The 19,276-nt window shown below is 42.3% G+C and overlaps 1 protein-coding gene across 2 annotated transcripts in view; it reads right to left on the bottom strand.

The window, feature by feature from the left end:
* The window catches only part of DNAH5 (dynein axonemal heavy chain 5), a 283,808-nt gene that overhangs the window by 39,549 nt on the left and 224,983 nt on the right, over positions 1–19,276 (bottom strand). For both annotated transcript variants that reach the window (XM_027074356.2, XM_053202043.1), the window contains exons 61-65: positions 15,826–15,963; positions 11,645–11,780; positions 10,550–10,866; positions 9,831–9,986; positions 8,516–8,698 (exon numbers count right to left, since the gene is read on the bottom strand). In XM_027074356.2, coding sequence (XP_026930157.2) covers positions 8,516–8,698; positions 9,831–9,986; positions 10,550–10,866; positions 11,645–11,780; positions 15,826–15,963 — 930 coding nt within the window. The remainder of the gene's footprint in view (positions 1–8,515; positions 8,699–9,830; positions 9,987–10,549; positions 10,867–11,644; positions 11,781–15,825; positions 15,964–19,276) is intronic.

Below are 19,276 nucleotides of genomic sequence, written 5' to 3'. Positions count from 1 at the left end.
GAAACAAAGAGTGAACAAGAAAATCCAGGCATATCTTGGTGCCAGAAATAGAAATGTGAAAATTCTCACCCTGTGACTGAAAACCACAGATTTAAAACAAAAGCTCTAGGGGCGCCTGGGTGGCGCCGTCGGTTAAGCGTCCAACTTCAGCTCAGGTCACGATCTCGCGGTCCGCGAGTTTGAGCCCTGCGTCGGGCTCTGGGCTGATAGCTCAGAGCCTGGAGCCTGCTTCCGATTCTGTGTCTCCCTCTCTCTCTGCCCCTCCCCCGTTCGTGCTCTGTCTCTCTCTGTCCCAGAAATAAATAAACGTTGAAAAAAAAAATCATTTAAAACAAAGGCTCTAGTAACTAAACTGCATGAAGACAAAGGGCAAAGGCCACCGGCCACTGCTTCATGTTCTGGCCAGTCCATCACCACTGATTGAGCAGCTATGGCATGTAGAACTGTACCAGGCCCTGAGCACAGCGAGTCGGGTCCAGGGACATTCCAGCAAAGGAAAATTCGCTCACTAAGCAAGAAAAAGCTCGGAACCTGTATCACTTTCTTAATGGGGGGGGGGAGGTAGCAATTGCAGCAAAACCTGCCTTTATCACTTTTGTTTCCTTTTATTCGGTTACGTGTTTTAAAAAAGCTTCCTTAGTGGTTATTTCAATTCACTGATGCACTGCATAAGAATCTCAAACTTGAAAAAATGTAAAAATTAGTACAGAAAGTGACATTTCATGGCACCTACAAAATTCCTTTCCATAAGCAGCTATAACAAAAGAACTCACACTACCATTACACTAAGAAAGAAAGTAGGGGCACCTGGGGGGCTGGGTTGGTTCAGCATCCCATTTTGGATTTCAGCTCAGGTCATGATCCCAGGGTCATGGGATCAAGCCCTGTGTTGGGCTCCGTGCTGAGAATGGAGCCTGCTTGGGATTCTCTCTCTCCCTCTGCTCCTCTCGCCATCTCGGGCTCTCTCTCCCTCTAGAAAGAAAGAAAGAAAGAGAGAAAGAGAGAAAGAAAGAAAGAGAAAGAAAGAAGAAAGGAGGGAGAGAGGGAGGGAGGGAGGGAGGGAGGGAGGGAAGGAAGGAAGGAAGGAAGGAAGGAAGGAAGGAAGGAAGGAAGGAAGGAAAGGTAGCTAAAGGGAAAAATTCAAATATTTTTTATTCCCACATTTTGCACACTATCATGATCATTCCTGAGTTCCTAAAGGTGAGCGTTATAAAAATCCTCACCTGAAATAAAGAAGATGTGGTTTCTATATACAATGGAATACTACTTGGCAATGAGAAAGAATGAAATCGTGCCATTTGCAACAACGTGGATGGAACTGGAGGGTATTATGTCGAGTGAAATAAGTCAGTCAGAGAAAGACAGATATCATATGTTTTCACTCATAGGTGGATCTTGAGAAACTTAACAGAAGACCATGGGGGATGGGAAGGGGAAAACATAGTTTCAAACAGAGAGGGAGGGAGGCAAACCATATGAGACTCTTAAATACAGAGAACAAACTGAGGGGGCATGGTGGGATGGGGGAGAGGGGGAAATGGGTGATGGGCATTGAGGACGGCACCTGATGGATTGAGCACTGGGTGTTATATGGAAGCTACATATATATATAAATATAAAATAAATGAAATAAAATAAAAATTAAAAATAAACTAAAAAATAACAGCCACTTAATTTGACATAGTAACTGTACACATGCTACCTTTTATCTAGCATTAAGCTGAAATAAATCTGGACATTAAAAAAAGAAAACCTCCTCACCTGAAGAAGGCAGATAAGGGAGGAATGTAAAGCCATGGGAAGAACGATGGTTTGACAACAGGAAGACATAGGTTTGAATCACAGCTCCCAGGATCTAACGGCTGCCTGACACTGGCCATGTTATGTGACGCTCTGAGCCTCGGTTTCCTCATCTGTGAGATGGATGTAAAAACAGCTCAGAGAGTGAGTATGAGGATGTAAGTAGCAAAGCAGCTACAACAGTAACTGAATCATGATAGCTGCTCAAAAGATGTGTCTCCTCTCTTATCCTATCCCCTCCCTTGATTCATTCCAAGCATGGATTTTTGGAAGCATTATAATACTTATTTGGGAAATAAGCAGTTTGAAAAATAAAATTATAGGTTGGCACAAAATAAATCATACTTTAGAACTTCCATTTGCATAGCCACTGCCCTGGTTTAGGCTTTAGTTATTCCTCATGGACTACTCTCCATAATTGGTCTCCTTGCTCACCCTCTTCTCTGCCATCACCCCCTTTCCTGCTCCTAGCCATTCTGGGATTTCCCTCAGCTGTTTTGAAAGGTCCAAAATTCTCGACACAGTTTGCAAGACTTATTACAACCTACATTTCCGCTCTCATCTCCACTTGAGAGCTATGGAATCAGTACTAAAAGGCCCCATGTTGCTTATGAAAGCCATTATTCACAAGAGCAACAGTTACTATAATGTGGACAAAGGGGCAAATTATTCAATTCCTGATTTTAAAAAATAGCAAGTTAAAGCTTGAACATTATTGAGATGGTTGTGGTCAATTCAATATCATTGTTAACACCAATCACTTTGTCATTTAAAGTAGCCACCTACATTCCCAAAGAATTAAAATGAGGCTAAGAAGTACATTTCCCCCAAAGATTAAAACTGACAAAATAATATACCCTAAAGTAAATAGTACAATTTAAAGCAATTTGGATTTTTTGTTGTTGTTTTCTGTTTCTTTTTTTTTTTTTAATATGATTTATTGTCAAACTGGCTAACATACAGTGTAAAGTGTGCTCTTGGTTTTGGGGGTAGATTCCCAGGGTTCATTGTTTCCATACGACACCCAGTGCTCATCCCAACAAGTGCCCCTCTTAATGCCCATCACCCACTTTCCCCTCTCCCCCACTCCCCCATCCACCCTCAGTTTGTTCTCTGTATTTAAGAGTCTCTTATGGTTTGCCTCCCTCCCTTTCTGCTTGTAACTATTTTCCCCCTTTCCTTCCCCCGTGGTCTTCTGTCAACTTTCTCAAGATCCACATATGATCTCTTTCTCTGACTTATTTCACTCAGCATAATACCTTCCAGTTCCATCCACGTTGCTGCAAATGGCACGATTTCATTCTTTCTCAATGCAATTTGGAATTATGAAAGCAACCTGTCATGTACCAAATAGTAGGTAAATGACCAAACACTACAATGGGACAATAGTTATGGAAAAGATAAAGTTATCTCTGAAGGAAAGTAGAACAATTTATTCAAGATTTTATTTTTCATTTATTTTTAAATTTTTTTAATGTTTATTTGTTTTTAAGAGAGAGACAGACAGAGCGTGAGTTGGGGAAGGACAGAGAGAGAAGGAGACACAGAATCTGAAGCAGGTTCCAGGCTCTGACCTGTCAGCACAGAGCCCAATGTGCGGCTTGAACTCATGAACCGTGAGGTCATGACCTGAGCCGAGGTTGGAGGCTTAACCTAATGGACTGAACCACCCAGGCATCCCTCATTCAAGCTTTTAAAATGGAAAACCTCTTTGGAGATAAGGGTTTAGGTATAGTTTCATTTGTATGGCTGATTTAGACATAGTTCTGTTGAACCATAACTTAGGTCCCCCAATATATAAGAAGATATAATATATAATAATAAGAAGCAAAATATAAAGATAACAAATATAATAATAAGGAGCAAAATTAATCAAAATCATTTTGTCTATAAGCATTTTTTCCCACCAAAGGGATTATTTTAACACACACACACATACACACACACACAGAGGTAGACATTTGTGCTATGTATTCTATATACTAAGGCTGTCGTGTAAATGTTTTATATAAACTGTGATAATAAGGGGCACCTAGCTGGCTCAGTAGGTTAAGTGTCTGAATTCAGCTCAGGTCATAGTTGAGTTCAAGCCCTGCATCAGGCTCTCTGCTATCAGTGTGGAGCCTGTTTCAGATCCTCTGTCTTCCTCTCTCTGCCCTGCCCCTGCTCATGTGTGTGCTCTCTCTCTCTCTCTCTCTAAAACAAATAAAAATTAAAAGAAATTAACCTGTGGGGCGCCTGGGTGGCTCAGTCGGTTGAGCGTCCGACTTCGGCCCAGGTCATGATCTCACAGCTTTGTGAGTTCGAGCCCCGCATCGGGTTCTGTGCTGACGGCCAGGAGCCTGGAGCCTGCTTTGGATTCTGTGTCTCCCTCTCTCTCTGCCCCTGACCCACTCACATTCTGTCTCTGTCTCTCTCAAAAATAAATAAACATTAAAAAAAATTTTTTAAACAACTAATACAGGATGTATTTTTTTAAAAAAATTAACCTCTGATAATAAGAAAAGCAGCCACAAAGTGAGTAAGAAAGTACAGTAGTGATTCAGGATGATTTCATGAAACATACTATCTATTAATTAAATGATCAAAAGTTAAGTGGCTCAACAAAGATGCAAATGAAAACTAAAATTATTGGTGTACATCAACTGCATCTGTCACCACGGTTTTGAAATCAGTGAAAGGAAACAGATGATGGCCCTCGAGAGCCCTCCTTTCTAATGGATCACCCAGGCTTTCATTCCCAAAGGTTCCATCTCTTCTGCACCTTACACTGGGGGTGACAGTAGAAAGATTAAGCAACAGAACTCAGACCTATTGTTCTCCATACCAGTGAGCTGATGATAACGACGTCTGTTTAGGGCTTCGTTACATTATTTCTCCTCTTGGTTCCACTGAGTTTGAGTGATTCTTCCACCTCCGAAGGAAATCAAGTGCTGGACCTGCTTGCTCACCTAGGATTCTGAACAAGGTGAGCCCTGAAGCCCTGTGTTGTGTGGCCAGTAAATGCTGTTAATCTATGTTAGTATTTTTCTCCTAATAGTATACAGTTCTCTTTGAGTTTCCGTCTTGTTCTCTGGGGGCAAGGTGAGAGTGAATCCAAGGAAGTTGTTGTTGCTGCTGGTTTATTACCATCATCATCATCGTCATCATTATTTTAACGTTTATTCACTTTTTGAGAGACAGAGACAGAGTGTGAGCAGGGCAGGGGGCAGAGAGAGGGAGACACAGAATCTGAAGCAGGTTCCAGGCTCCGAGCTGTCAGCACAGAGCCTGACGCGGGGCTTGAACCCACGAACTATGAGATCATGACCTGGCGCTGAAGTCAGACGCTTAATCGACTGAGCCACCCAGGCACCCCTCCCTTCATTTCTGAAGCCAACAAACCCGAGGCTCCAGCAGGCTGTCCGGCCGAGCACTCACAAGAGCATATCCCACTACCTGTATCTCCAAGACACTGGACAGCTGGTGGGTTTATGGATTCAAAGAATCCCTGGTATCATAAGGTACTGTCCCAAGCCACCTTCCACAAAAAAAATCGACAGACCAGTGAAGGTTTAAGTTACTGTGACTGTAGAGAATCCCCCTTCGTTTCAGCTCCATGCGTAAAGGAAGATGCTTTCTAACACCAACTTCTTTTTCTTTAATGTCTATTTATTATTTAGAGAGAGAGAGAGAGCACACAGGGGAGAGGTGAAGAGAGAGAGGGGGAGAGAGAGAATCGCAAGCAGGCTTTGCACAGCCAGCGCAGAGCCCAACGCGGGGCTTCAGCTCATGAACCTGAGCCAAAATCGAGACCCCGACGTTTAACTGACTGAGCCACCCCAGCGCCCCCTCCCCACCCTGGCCAACACCAACTTCTTACTGCTGGGGTCTTCCTGGCTTCTGATAGCCCCCCTTGGCTCTATAACATTTTATATTGGTATCGTGTATATAATAATTACCTAAAAGGTGATCATGTTTAGAAAGACTGCCTTGTCACTGAGGTCAAAGGAACAATTCAGACTTAAAAACACTTTTTGTATCTGTTGGCTCTTTTCAAATGAGTTACGCAATTTCAAGAAATGCCCCGGAGGATCCAGATATCAACTCAGACCCACTTGCCCCCACCCAGGCTGAGAAGATTCGGCGATGTGAGCTGACGCAGGAATGCGGTGAGAGGACTAGATGCTACAAAAGAAATAGCTGCTTGCAAGAAGTGCAATTCATCAAAATTCATCAAAATTCATCAAAAATTAAATGAATTAAAATTCATCAAAATTAAGCCCACCAGCTCACTTCTTGCATGAGACCTTGCATTAGAGGAAAGACAAGACAGGTTAGGGTGCCTGGGTGGCTCCATCTTAAGCATCTGACTTCGGTTCAGGTCATGATCTCACAGTTCGTGAGTTCGAGTCCTGTATCAGGTAAGCTTGAGCTTGGCTTCGGGTGAGCATGAGCTCGACCTTAGGTAAACACGAGCCCTGCTTTGGGTGAGTCCTGCTGCTCTCTCTCTCTCTCTCTCCCTCGCTCCCTTTCTCTCGCTGCCCCTCATTCACTTGAGCTCTCTCTCAAAAAAAAAAAAAAAAATAGGTTACATGTTCTATAATAATGTGGTTCAGAGTAAGGGACCCTCTGATATTATAAGAGTAAGAGTCACGTTCCTATGGCCATACTTTTTCTAAGAATTATCTACTGTGAGGCTGGAATGGATTCTCATCAGGAGACAACAGTAAAGGAGTAATTTTCTCAAGATACTCAAGATACCTTTCCAGGAAGTAAGAAAAAGCCCAGCTTGGGATCCATACTGGATTTTCAAGGCTGTTCACATCTTCAAAGGAGTTAGGGTGGCTGGGTGGCTCGGTTAAGCGTCTGGCTTCATCTCACATCATGATCTTAAGGTTTGTGAGTTCGAGTCCTGTGTCAGGCTCTGCACAACACAGAGCCCGCTCCCCTCGGGATTCTCTGCCCCTCCCCCATTTATGCTGTCTCTCTCTCTCTCTCTCTCTCTCTCTCTCTCTCTCTCTCTCTCTCTCTCTCGTGCGCTCTCTCTCTCAAAAATAAATAAAAACATTTAAATAAAACTTTTAAAAGCAAAGTCTTCAAAGGAGTTTAAAGTGTTCCTCACTTCATCTCAAACTTCTATCGTAACAGTTATGGCTCCGGAGCTGTTTTGTTGCAAACAAAATCTGTCAGGCCAAATTATTTCTTCCAAGGAGACTATATTCATCTCAGCTGAATGTGAGAAAACCAAAGACGAGTACATTATTCAAACTGCCATCAGGGCCCCTTATCTCCTTGAAGCCAATGCCACAGGTGAGAGCAGCCTAAGATATGGTGAACGGATGCTGCCCCAGAGACTGTCGGGGTTCCCTGCTCAACACCACAAGCTGTTGATCAGGAAGCCCAGTCCTTCCTCAAGTAACGGTATGGCAGCACTAAGCTTCCCAACCACCTCTACTGAGGCTCCAAAAATAAGCAAGCACTTGGTCTAAAGGCTGCCATTACTTCGAGAGACTTCAAGTCTGTGGTCGGAACTCTGGCATCAGTTCCTGCCATACAGAGGTTACTAACCACACGAATCTACAAAGTCCGATTGAACCTTCCAACCATATGACTCTATGCAACTTCCAACCATATGACTCTATGATTTATGCACTATGCACTAAAAAATAAAAAGAAAGTATTTTTAGAAGAAAAAGAAAAGAAAAGGAAAAGAAAAGAAAAGAAAAGAAAAGAAAAGAAAAGAAAAGAAAAGAAAAGAAAAGAAAATGGTGGGAGGATGCACATAAAAAAGAAAGAGATCAACACACAGGACTCAGAAGACCAAGCATGAAACATACAAAAAAAAAAAATAATAATCAAAATAATGTGAAGGACAGAGTCCAAAGATTTTGCCAATAATTTTAACCTAAATAAGCCATTAGGTCGGTGTAGAAGGCACTATAAAGTAAACTAGACTCCTCATTGCTAATGAACCCAGGAGAAAATCAACACCAACTTTGAGAGTTCATACGGTTTTACTAAAGCAGTCATATTGAAACCCTCTAGATTCTTTTAAGACTCACATGCTCCCTAGAGAAAATACTGACTCAAAACAAGGAAGTTTACCAATTAGTGGCCATTTTTTGTTGATCATGAAGTTATTCCGCAAAACAGAGGTAGAGAAAACAGATATGGAGTTATACTAGTAGAGCATAACTAAGCCAGCAGCCTCCAAAAGGCACTCCGTGAAGCTCTGAGGCCCCAGATGTGTGTCATGTCAGATCACACACAGAGCTCTCTTAGGTAACAAATGAGACTTGAGAATGTGGTGTGTGATCTGGTACAAAGGTTTAATTTTAGATTCCAAAAGCATAATCATGAATCAAATGAAAGCAAAACCTCACTGTATCCTGGAAACCTAAAAGTGAACAGGTGAGTAGAACTCACAATAGAGCAAACTTCAGAAAAATAAAGCAAAATAAGACCAGAATAATGATGCCGAGTCTGAGGCTGACAGCCTCATAGTTACATCATTAGTCTACACAAAATCAATTGATTAATGTGATTTATGAGACAGATAAAACATATGGGCTAATCGATTAGTAATTACCTAAGATACTTGGAAATTAATAAAGGGAAGAACATAGGAATAAAAAGGGGGGACTCAATCCTACTACAACTTTTATCATGTTATTTTCACCAGTGAAAGAATCACAACACAATGCAGAAAAGGAGATGGTCACGCTTCACTCACCTGTTTCTCTGTGAGGATGACTCTCCCCAGTAACTGATCTTCCAGACCTTTCATGGTGACAGTGAAGTCGATGATAGAGGTCCGAGCACTTATTTCAGGGGTGTAGGCTGGATTGGGCAGTTTGGTGGTAATGTAGAGTCTGAAGCCATCCATCACATCTACCTCCTTGTCACCAACTTTCACCTTTATTATAAAAATAAAGTTCGGGGCACCTGGGTGGCTCATCTGGCTAAGCATTCGACTCTTGCTTTCAGACCCGGTCATGAACTCCCGGTTTGTGAGTTCAAGCCCCGCCCGCTTTGGGTTCTGTGCTGACATTACCAGGCCTGCTTGGAATTCTCTCTCTCCTTCTCTCTCTGCTCCTCCCCTGATCACTCACTCTCTCTCTCTCTTTCTCTCAAAATAAATAAATAAACTTAAAAAAAAATAATAAATAAATAAATAAATAAATAAATAAATAAATAAAAGTAGTAAAACAAATGCACCTTACCGTGTCCTTTTTTGCACAGGACCAAGCATTGCTTTAAACAATTATGTAACTAGAGGTATTTGTAAACTGAAAAAGAGGTCATTGGGCATTCACAGGGCTTCAAACCACTACGATGAAAGGGAAGAAGGAGGGAAGAAGGAGGAAGGGAAGGAGGAGGGAAGAAGGAGGGAGGGAGTTCAATGTGCACTAATATATATCATAAATGTAGAATTTTGCACCAAAAGTGGTGTGATCGTACCACAGAAGTGAGATGGATTCTTTACCCAAAATTTGGTTCAGAGGTCAAGACTGATGACATCACACATGCACCAAAAGGGAATGAAAAGGTTTATTGCTCATGTATGGAGATTTGGGGGAAGATTAAGGTGGGCTCCCAAACAGGTCCCAAAAATTGATTGAGAGAGTAGGAAAAAACAGCTGGTGGCTAGGGCATAGGGGTAGGATGAGAGTCCCCACACAGGGCATGAACAGAGGACTGCATGGCTTGAATGTCCCACCACTGCCAAAGGAGAGAGCCCCAGGTTTTCTTATCAGCTTGCCCAGATTTGGGACAGAAAGGTGAGGGGCATGGTGGGTTTTGAAACATGTCCACAGTCAACCATCAAAATGGAGTCAGATTCTGACACACGAGTGAAGTAGATATCTCTAAAAGGACTGCTTTTGAACACTTTAATCCCAACTCAGGAAGTGGAGAGGAGAAAAGGAAATGCTTCTTGCACTGACTCAAATTTGAATTCCTGCCTATTGAGAAAATTCCATCTATGTCACATTTACCTGGCCTCATGGTTATGGCTCTGCACATCATTATCAATAGGTCTAACTGACCTTAAAGGTAGACCCAGTCTTAATGAAGTTTCTCTCCAAAACATTATCCAGTGCTGGGTCTAGTTCCTCTCCAACATCTTCAATAAGCAAGGGCCTTCCAAGAGAAAGACTGTCCTCCAGGTGGTTTCTGAAGTACTTGTGATTTAGAGATGTGATCTAGGAACAGGATCCAAGAGTTGCTTTCACAGTATCATGGTGCAAGGTGCAGAGATGACAAATATTAAATGGTGCTCCAGCAGTCTATCGCAGAGGTCTTTAGAAATCCTTATCTGGAACCCATTCTTGGTGAAATTATACAGAAAGCTTAAACCGTTTCCATCCTTTTCCTTAGCAAACTGTTCTTCCCCCGTGCAACCTGTCTTCTCACTACCACCACCAATTTTATGATAAATAATAATGGAATAATCATGATGTGTCCTTGTAAAGTGCTGTATACTCAGTGTGATAGAACTCTACCCTGCTCTGTTCATCACGGAGGGTTTTAGGCTCTAATAGAAGAGAGTCTGCAACCTTTGAAAGATGGCATTAGTAGAGATCAACACAAATGTAAATACAATTTTTAGAAAAGATCTTAATATCAGATTTTAGGCTTGCATCGGTTATTGCTCTATTAGGATTACAACTCTACTATTTTCAAATATTTCTTTATTCTCGGACTCCTGCTCATCAGAGACAATAAAACTTGACCAGTAACATAAATATACTTGAACTCAAATTACCTGGAGTTCATTCCGGCTTTCTTTATTTTTAATCCAGATCTTCCCTTGAGTCTGTGGATCAATTAACAAAGGATAGCGAGATGCCTTTGTGACAATAATTCCATTTTGAATGGATAGGTCATCATTTGGCAGACCTTGGAGGTTCCATTCACTAATAGTAGGGGCATCAATCAACATCTCATTGAGATTTAGATTGTCTCCAAATGGGATTTCCCGGACTTTCATTTCCTTCTGCCAGTCATTTAGCAGCAGATTGCGAAACTCTTGGTTAAATGGACCAGAATAAGATAGAAAAGCTGTAGCCAACAATACATCCCCTAAAATGAAAAACAAAACACTACTGAAGTATTTTATAATCAGCCTTGTAATTGTGCAGAATATTAACATTTATTTTTGAGAGAGAGAGAGAGAGAGAGAGAGAGAGAGAGAGAAGGCGCACACCAGTGGGGGAGGGGCAGAGGGAGGAGTCACAGAACCCGAGGCAGGCTCCAGTCTCCAAGCTGTCAGCACAGAGCCTGACCAGGGGCTAAACCTCACGACCGCAAGATCAAGACTTGAGCCAAAGTTGGACGCTTAACCAACTGAGCCACCCAGGCACTCCAAAGGCAAACATTCTTTTAAACGAACTTCCAGAAACCAAACTGTAACCATGTTGCTGTGCCTTGGTGAATACGAAGTAGGTTGGTTTCTTGTTAAACAGGGTCCAAATGGTCCGTCAAGTGATACCTGCTAGTGTCAAGCACTAGACTATTTCGACTCTTGTTGGATGTAAGAGTATGACTTTGGAGTCTAAGATACACAACTTCAGAAGACAGAGCCTCCATTCAAAGTGACCTTGATCAGTATGACCATTCGCTCATAAGGGAATTGAAAAACGACCTGATAAGATGTTGAAGGTCATTAATACATCTACTCAGGGTTGCATAGATGCCAGACCAATATTCATCCTTCTGAAATATCTGGACACACACACACACACACACAGGAATTTGAAGTACTAGAATGTTGGTTTGTATTCTGATAAAAGTTCCACTTTGCTAACTCCCTACCGTGGTCAACATATAATCTGATCAGTAAAGGAACTTGCATACATACCTACAAGTCTTTTTGTTTGTGCAGCAAACTCTTTACTTTGTTCCGTCCACCTTTCCTTTTCTCCTGCCAAGCCACCAATCAGTGTGGAGGCGGTCTGCATCTTATGTCTGCACCTCTCGGCATCCTCGAGCAAGGTCTAAAAAGGGCCATAATCAGAAGGAAATTTATGTTCAGAAAAATACAGCCTCTGGCTCAAAAATATGATTTTAAACCATTATATATTATCTGCCCTTCTGAGACCCGGGAGCCATTTATTTCCTAGGAAGCATAAGATTCAGTGCCTTTGTGCCTGTGTCAGCCAGAGACTGTCTCTTCTAAACCTTCATGTAGGGTCCCAAGCCAACGGGTCAGACTCTCCCCACGTGTTAATAACTAAGAGATAATAGAGATCTGCATCATTTATGACTTCCCTATAAGAATAGAAATAAAATACAAGCATACTTCCTAATATCATAAAGCACAAAGAAAAGTAAAAAAAAATACATATCTTTGCTTGAAAATCAGGAATACTTCTCATGTTAAAATTCTAGCACCATTATTGCCTTATCTAACTCCACATCTCCTTTTTCTTTAGGTGAAACTTTAGATTATCCCCAGACTGTGGTGTTTTGAGGCTCGCTCACAAATTCCAGTGATACCTGGCTCAGCCAGTCCCTCCCTGGCGCTCTGCACCGCAATAAAAGACTTGAACCAGACTTCCACATGCTGTGGCCACTCAGTGCTCGGTTCTTAGAAACAAATGGGCCTCTCTCTGAGACAACTGCTAATTCTACTTATAAAAACTTATATGTATGAAGTAACAGTGGAATAGTTAAAGATTTAGCTACAGGACCAGTCACTGAAGTTCATTTAAAACATGTATATGTTACACATAATATAGTATATATTTGTATGTTATATATGCTAAATGTCTAATAAAATAGAGCATTATTTAAATAAATTTTGGTGTGCCAGTGAATAAAAATACTCTGAAGCCATTAAAAATTATCTTGTGAAAATTTTTATAACTAAGAAAGATATTCATGATATATGACTAAGTTAAAAATTCAACTTATAAAGCAGTTATGTGTTGAATTATATTTTTAAATGTTATATTTTACATATATTTTTAAAACATATGTAAATCAAGGAATATGTTCAGAGAGCAAATACTTTGCTCTTTATCTAAAATGAACTTTTAGAGTTCATTTCCAGGATTACCTATGTGTAATCCACAAGGAACACCAGTTGCTTTTGTAATAACAACCCAATACAGTGTTTTCCAAAAGCAAGATATTTATTCTAGTTTGTTCTCTGGGATTCTAGTCTGCTCTAGTCCTTTCCCCCTAGAGTTAATGCAGAAAACCTAAAACCCAGCTGGGGTGCACCCCCACGTCTATATGGCCCATATTTGTTTGTTTCTCCCCAAGAAGAAAGATATCAGCTGGGAAGTATGACATTGCATCACTTATTTCTGCCTCCCTTTGAAACAAACTTTTCATGTAAAAGTTATTTTTAAGATTAGGTTGTCTTGGGGCACCTGGGTGGCTCAGTTGGTTAAGCGTCAGACTCTTGATTTTGGCTCAGGTCATGATCTCACGGTTCGAGAGTTCAAGGCCCAGGCTGGGCTCTGCGCTAACAGTGCAGATCCTGCCTGAGATTCTCTTTCTCCTTCCCTCTCTGCCCCTTCCCTGCTTGTACTCTCTCTGTCTGTCTCAAAATAAATAAACTTTAAAAAAAAAAAAGATCAGGTTGTCTTCCTGAATTTCATCATCCCAACTCCCAATTGGCCAAATAAGAAAATGGCCAGGGCCCTCCTCTCTGGCTTTTTTTTTTCTGGGACCCCACACTCCTTTAGCGGATGAGGGTACAGGGAAGAGAGAGGAGCAGATTCATGAGAGTTAAAGCAGCTCCCCCCCCCACCCCCGAGCTTGGCGGGGGCAGGGAGCAGAATCCCCTGGGTTCTTTGGGCAGTGTCCCAGCCCACTGTCTGTTAGTACTCCCAGAGAGTGACTAGCTGTCCAGAGGCCCTAGGGAAATGGGTCCCCCAAAAGGCACTGCCCTGTGCAGAGAGGAGCAGGGCACACACTTCTTCAGGGGACACACAGGCCTGAGTCGTGAGCTTATCCATCTGATCATGATGAACTGTGGGCTTGGGTGCCCTGCCCCTCCCTGCCTTCCATAAGCCTGTGAGCCTCCTGGACTCTCAAGGAGCCCTATGCAGGAGGAAGGAGCCACAAAAAGACTAACGGTCAGATTCACTCCAGCATGTGGGAGGTAGATACACTCACAGCCAGATTCTGTGTTTTTTTAATTTAAAAGCTTGACATTTGTTGAAACAAGTTTTCAAGTCAGAGCCATACCTCTATGGGAGCAGGTCTTGTATGGTCCTAACAGCAGATGCTCAAAACCAAAAAAGCATATTGAATGAATTAATGCAAAAATGTTACAACTGAAACATAATAAGATGAGGCATAAAATATTTTTAGTGTATTCAGTAGCACCTCCCAACACAGGTGAGGGTCCAACATGGTAGAAATGAGTATGCCTTCCCCATAGTTTCTGAAGTAGGCGCTTTCAAATTGTGATGCTAATTGTCTCCTTATATTATGATAAGTGAATCTCACAGAGCATAATTAACAAACCCAAACAGGTTACATAGTTACTTCTCTAAAATTTCTAAAAAGCTCTTATTTTGCTTTCCGGCGATTTATCTTCAAGCAAAAGTATCACTCGTTCTGCATATAGTGAAACTGAAGTGTTTATCGAAGTTCCCTTGCTGGGACTCCCATAAGAGAATGGACTACCAGAGCAGGAATCTCAATCCTGACAAGAGAGGACTGAGAAGGGGCATGAGGAAACTCCAGAAAATCATCAAGGAAAGAACAGAGTGAATCTACCTCTTATTTAACAAATGCAGGATTTATCAGAGGCAGATACAAATTTTATGGGGCCAGAAGCTTATATAATCTGGGGGGGGGGGGGGGGTGGTCCACTTTAACAAAATTATTAGAGGGACACCTGGGTGGCTCAGTGGACTAAGTGTCCAACTCTTGGTTTGGGTTCAGGTCATGATCTCACAGATTGTGTGTCCGGGCCCCACATCAGGCCCTTTGCCGACAGCATGGAGCCTGCCTGGGAATATTTGTCTCCCTCTCTCTCTGCCCCTCCCCTGCTTGCTCTATCTCTGTCTCAAACAAATAAACTTAAAAATTTTTTTTAAAAAGAAGACAATTAGAGATTTTTTTACAAATACAAAACACCCACGTGAACATGTATTTAGAGTGAGAGGGAAAAAAATCACTACAAAGTCCTGGTGACTTAGAAACTCTGGTGCCTTTCCTCTGAAATTTCTAAGCATTTTCTCTATGCTTATACACAAATGCTTGCCAGTCATAACCCAGTTTCCCTTCCCCTAAAACACTACAAATCCCAGGAACCCCAGCTTCTAGAAGCCTGGACAAGTGAGGAGCTCTGTAGCATAAGCTACACTAGGTCTGCATTAACGCTGCCTGCATTTCCAGCCGCAAAGAGTCCCCAGTGGAACTGGAATTAGTATAAGTAAGCTAAAGAAGTTGTTGTTGCCTAGTGGCTCAGAGATGTGTGAACCCAGATTCTGAAAGGTCCTCCAGCTGCAAAGTATGCACGGGCTGAGAAGACGGTAGATGGCCATCAGGATGCAGCCATGTGGTCAGCCACGTAGGTCCAGCAGAGAGGCCTGGAGTGGACACCAGAAGGCCAAGGTCTAGTCCAGACTGTCCAGCCCAAGACCCGGAGCCACCCTCTGGACCTCAGTTCCTATCTCCAAAGTGAGAATTAAAATGTCCACCTTGCATCCCTTGCAAAATTGTTTCAAAGGTTAAATGAGATGAAGTGGGAGGTCAGGATTTGAAAACCATAACAGAAAGTGCCTCATGGGGTGCTGTGCCATTGCCATCAGTAAGGAGACTCAGAATGTTTATGTTCCAGAAGCTACTCCTATCTTGGCTGACCATCCTGACCTCTCACCAAGGTCCCTGGCGTGTGCTAGGAACAAACTCCAGGGCTTAGTGAGGGATTATATGTTGTACATGTATCGTGTCTACGCAAAATCAATCCCTTCTGGGAACCAAACCCTTGGAGAGAGAAGGCAGCAAAGGAACAAAGGGTTTACAAGAGCCACGTTGGTGTACGAAGGTCCCTCCAGGCCACAGGACAGTTACCTGCTTTTCAGTCATGGCCTGCTCATACTCGGCCTGCACCACGTCGAGCTCTGCTTGCTTGTCGTCCAGCTCGGCCTGGGCCTTCTGCAGATCCTGCATGGCCAAGACGTAGCGACTCTCCTGCACCACCAAGTTGGCCTGCACAGGACACATCAAGGTGAAGGACACGCAGCAAACCAAGCCGCCAGCATCTCAGAGTCGGAGAACTCGGCGGTGCTCATATCTCCTCTGTTCTACCCCTAGAGTCTTCTCAAGCTGCGTTCAGTCAAGATCAAACCTTAATGTGGACTTGATATAAATGTTTCTAAGCAGAAAATTATAATTCACTAGAAGTCAGAGAATTTTAGAGTGTCAGATAGTAAGTATTTTAGACATTTTGGGTAAGAGGCAAAATCAAGGCTATTGTTCAGGCACTTATTTCAAAGCCATGTAAAAATGCAAAAATTCTGGACATCTGTGTGGCTCAGTCAGTGAAGCGTCCGCCTCTTGGTTTTGGCTCAGGTCATGATCTCATGGCTTCGTGAGTTTGAGTCGTGCGTTGGGCTCTGTGCTGGCAGCGCAGAGCCTGCTTCGGAATCTCTCTCTCTCTCTCTCTCTCTCTCTCTCTCTCTCTCTCTGCCCTTCCCCCACTAATGCTATCTCTGTCTCTGTCAAAATAGATAAACTTAAAAAAGAAAAAGAAAAAAATGTAAAAATTCTCCTTATTTCACAAGCCATACAAATACAGGTTTGGGCTAGATTTGGCCTGTGGGCCAGAGTTTGCCAGTCCTGAGATGAGAGCATTGCAATATTTAATGCATATAGGTACCTTATAGCACATTGTAATATTAAGAACTGTAGAGAAAGAAAAACCAGAATATTAAGAAGCATCTGCCTAGTAGGACTCCTCACTGTTGATGAGAATGTTAAACCAAGATAAAGGATGGAACATGATTATTCACTAAAAATAAATGTTGTGAGTCGTGGTGATCTTGATGTAGTTGCTGTGGTTTTCATATATCGTTCGCCTTCCTTAAAACAATTGGTACCTTGAGCTGTGACTAATCAAAAGTATATGTTTTAAGGAAGCTACTAAATTTGACTCAAAAGACATATTCAAAAGCAATTTGAGCAAAAGAGATGTAGAAAATAGCCCATGCATACAGGAATTTAGACGTTTTAACTAATTTTTTGAAATCAATTTTTTTTTTCCTTTTTAAGTCTCCAAAATGTTAAACTTGACTTTAATGGGGTAATCCGCTATAAGGGCCACATTCTTTCTGGGGTGTTTCAGAAGAAAAGATTACCTTGAAAAAGTTTTTTGGAAGTAAAATCATTTTCCTATCTGGAAACCTCAGGCTCCCAAACTTTGGCAGAATAATTCTTTAAGAGAAATTCAAAGTTCCATTACTTACTAGAACCAATGACAAGCTTAACAACTACAGTTTAGAAAGGATCTCACTCTTCGGACATTTTTTTTCTCAGGTCAGCTCTAAATTGCACCTGTTGCAGTGGCTTAAAAGAGGGGCGCCTGGATGGCTCAGTCGGTTAAGTTCCGGCTTTGGCTCAGGTCACGATCTCATGGTTCGTGAGTTTGAGCCCCACATCAGGCTCTCTGCTGTCAGTGCAGAGCCCGCTTCAGATCCTCTGTCCTCCGCTTGCTCTGCTCCTCCCCCACTCTCTCTCTCTCAAAAATTAATAAACTTTTTTAAAAAATAGATATTTTTGTCCAAGTTTAATATTTAAGGCTCTACTGTTTTTAAACATTCTGTTTATATGGACTGATATTCATGGTTTTCATGGTTTTCAAGGAGAAATCTCATTATCATTAAATTGAGTAGAGTCTAAATCGCCATCGTCGTAGCCGGTATTTAAGTTTTCCTCTCCGAGAGGTCACTTGGCCCGTCTACAGGGATTGCAGAATAAAGGAAAGCAGCCCCCCCAGGGTCTCCATCATGGCTCAATGTTGAGGAGGTTCCAGCTGGCAATGAAGGAAAGTGTCCTTAATCTGTCCTCATTCAGGAAGCAGGGGCTCACGGGTGAAGCCCCTGCAGGGACACACGAAGTCAGAGGCGGCAGTCTGTGTTGCTTCACATATTCACCCGGATGACAACCAGCACTCCCTCCCTCTATCTTCCCCGTCTCCCTAAGCGATACAGACAGAGGCTGTCTGTAACTGCAGTTATTTTCAGGACTGAACATTAGCGGGGACCTGATACACTCAAGGCTCCCAGAGGCTGGGTGCTCATTGCACTTCCAGGACCGACTGCTCAGAAAGAAAAGCGGAGTTTCTAGGAGCGAGTAAAAGGCTCCCCCTCGTGATGCTCTTCACTTCCTACTGCATGATCTGGATTGTCCTGGGACCGGCTGGGGGCTGAAATGTACTGGAATTGAAGAGGGGATTTCATTGTTCTCATGCAAGCCTTATTTAGAATGGCCATTATTTGGTACTGACTTCAGCTCATTTTGTTTAAAAAACAATTACAACAAAAGCTACCCATCGTGCATTCAACAGTAATTCCCTTAAAGACACTGTATCCTCGTTCACTCGAAACATTTGCAAAGGATGCTCTGTATTTTGCACTTGATATGGTGCTTCTAATTCATCAATATCAGAATGTCCACTTTTAAGCTATGCTGGAGTCTTCAAATGGTTCCCAAATTCATAATGTTGACAAAATGACATCATTTACATCCTCTAAAGTTCTCTGAGCCAAGTAAATCTTTGTTCTTTTAAGTTGCCCTAGGACCCCAAGGGGCCTCAGCCACTGAGTAAATGACCCTGGTATGGTAACAATTAGAAAATAAAATCAGATTTGCAACTCTATCCCTATCTTCTTTCCACTCTCAATTATTTTTATCATGATTATTAAGCTCCTTGGGTAGTTTATAAACATAAGTGGATTTTAGTCGATGGTTGAGAGAGATCAAAGTTACACAAAAGTGAAATAATCCACCAGGCCACACGTGTGATCTTTGAGCCATCGGTAGTCTATTTTCAAAACATGTATTTGCCTCTGCATCTGCCAGAGACTGTCAGTGGTGGTGGGGGAGCGTGCACATATGAAGCTTAAAAATGCAATTACTCGAAGGAAAACAGGCATATTCTCAAATCACAATGAAGAACAGAGAACATTCAGTTTCCTTCCGGAGGTAAAGGAGAGGAGAGGGAATACCACATCATACCTTGCAACCAACACCGGCCACCAATGGTGTGCCAACCCTGCCTCGGTTGTAACATTCCCGGCAGGACATTTATCAGGGTATTCTACGCTATGGTTTTCTGTGTTTCTTTTTTCCAAGTTAACATTGTGGAGGAAAAATATCCAGCAGCCCACAGTCAACGTGGCGCCCTTGTAGAAAGTCCATGCTTCGACTTGTACAATTCTGAACTGGAGTGCTATTACTGAGAAGAGAAATGTCCTGTGCTCGGCAGTTCTGTCCCTTGCCCTCCCTGTGGACTTGAGTACAA

This window comes from Acinonyx jubatus, chromosome A1 (genome assembly GCF_027475565.1).
Source record: "Acinonyx jubatus isolate Ajub_Pintada_27869175 chromosome A1, VMU_Ajub_asm_v1.0, whole genome shotgun sequence".
NCBI classification, from domain to species: domain Eukaryota; kingdom Metazoa; phylum Chordata; class Mammalia; order Carnivora; family Felidae; genus Acinonyx; species Acinonyx jubatus.
Note: the sequence above shows the minus strand (reverse complement) of the source record. Positions and strands in the feature narration are given on the sequence as shown.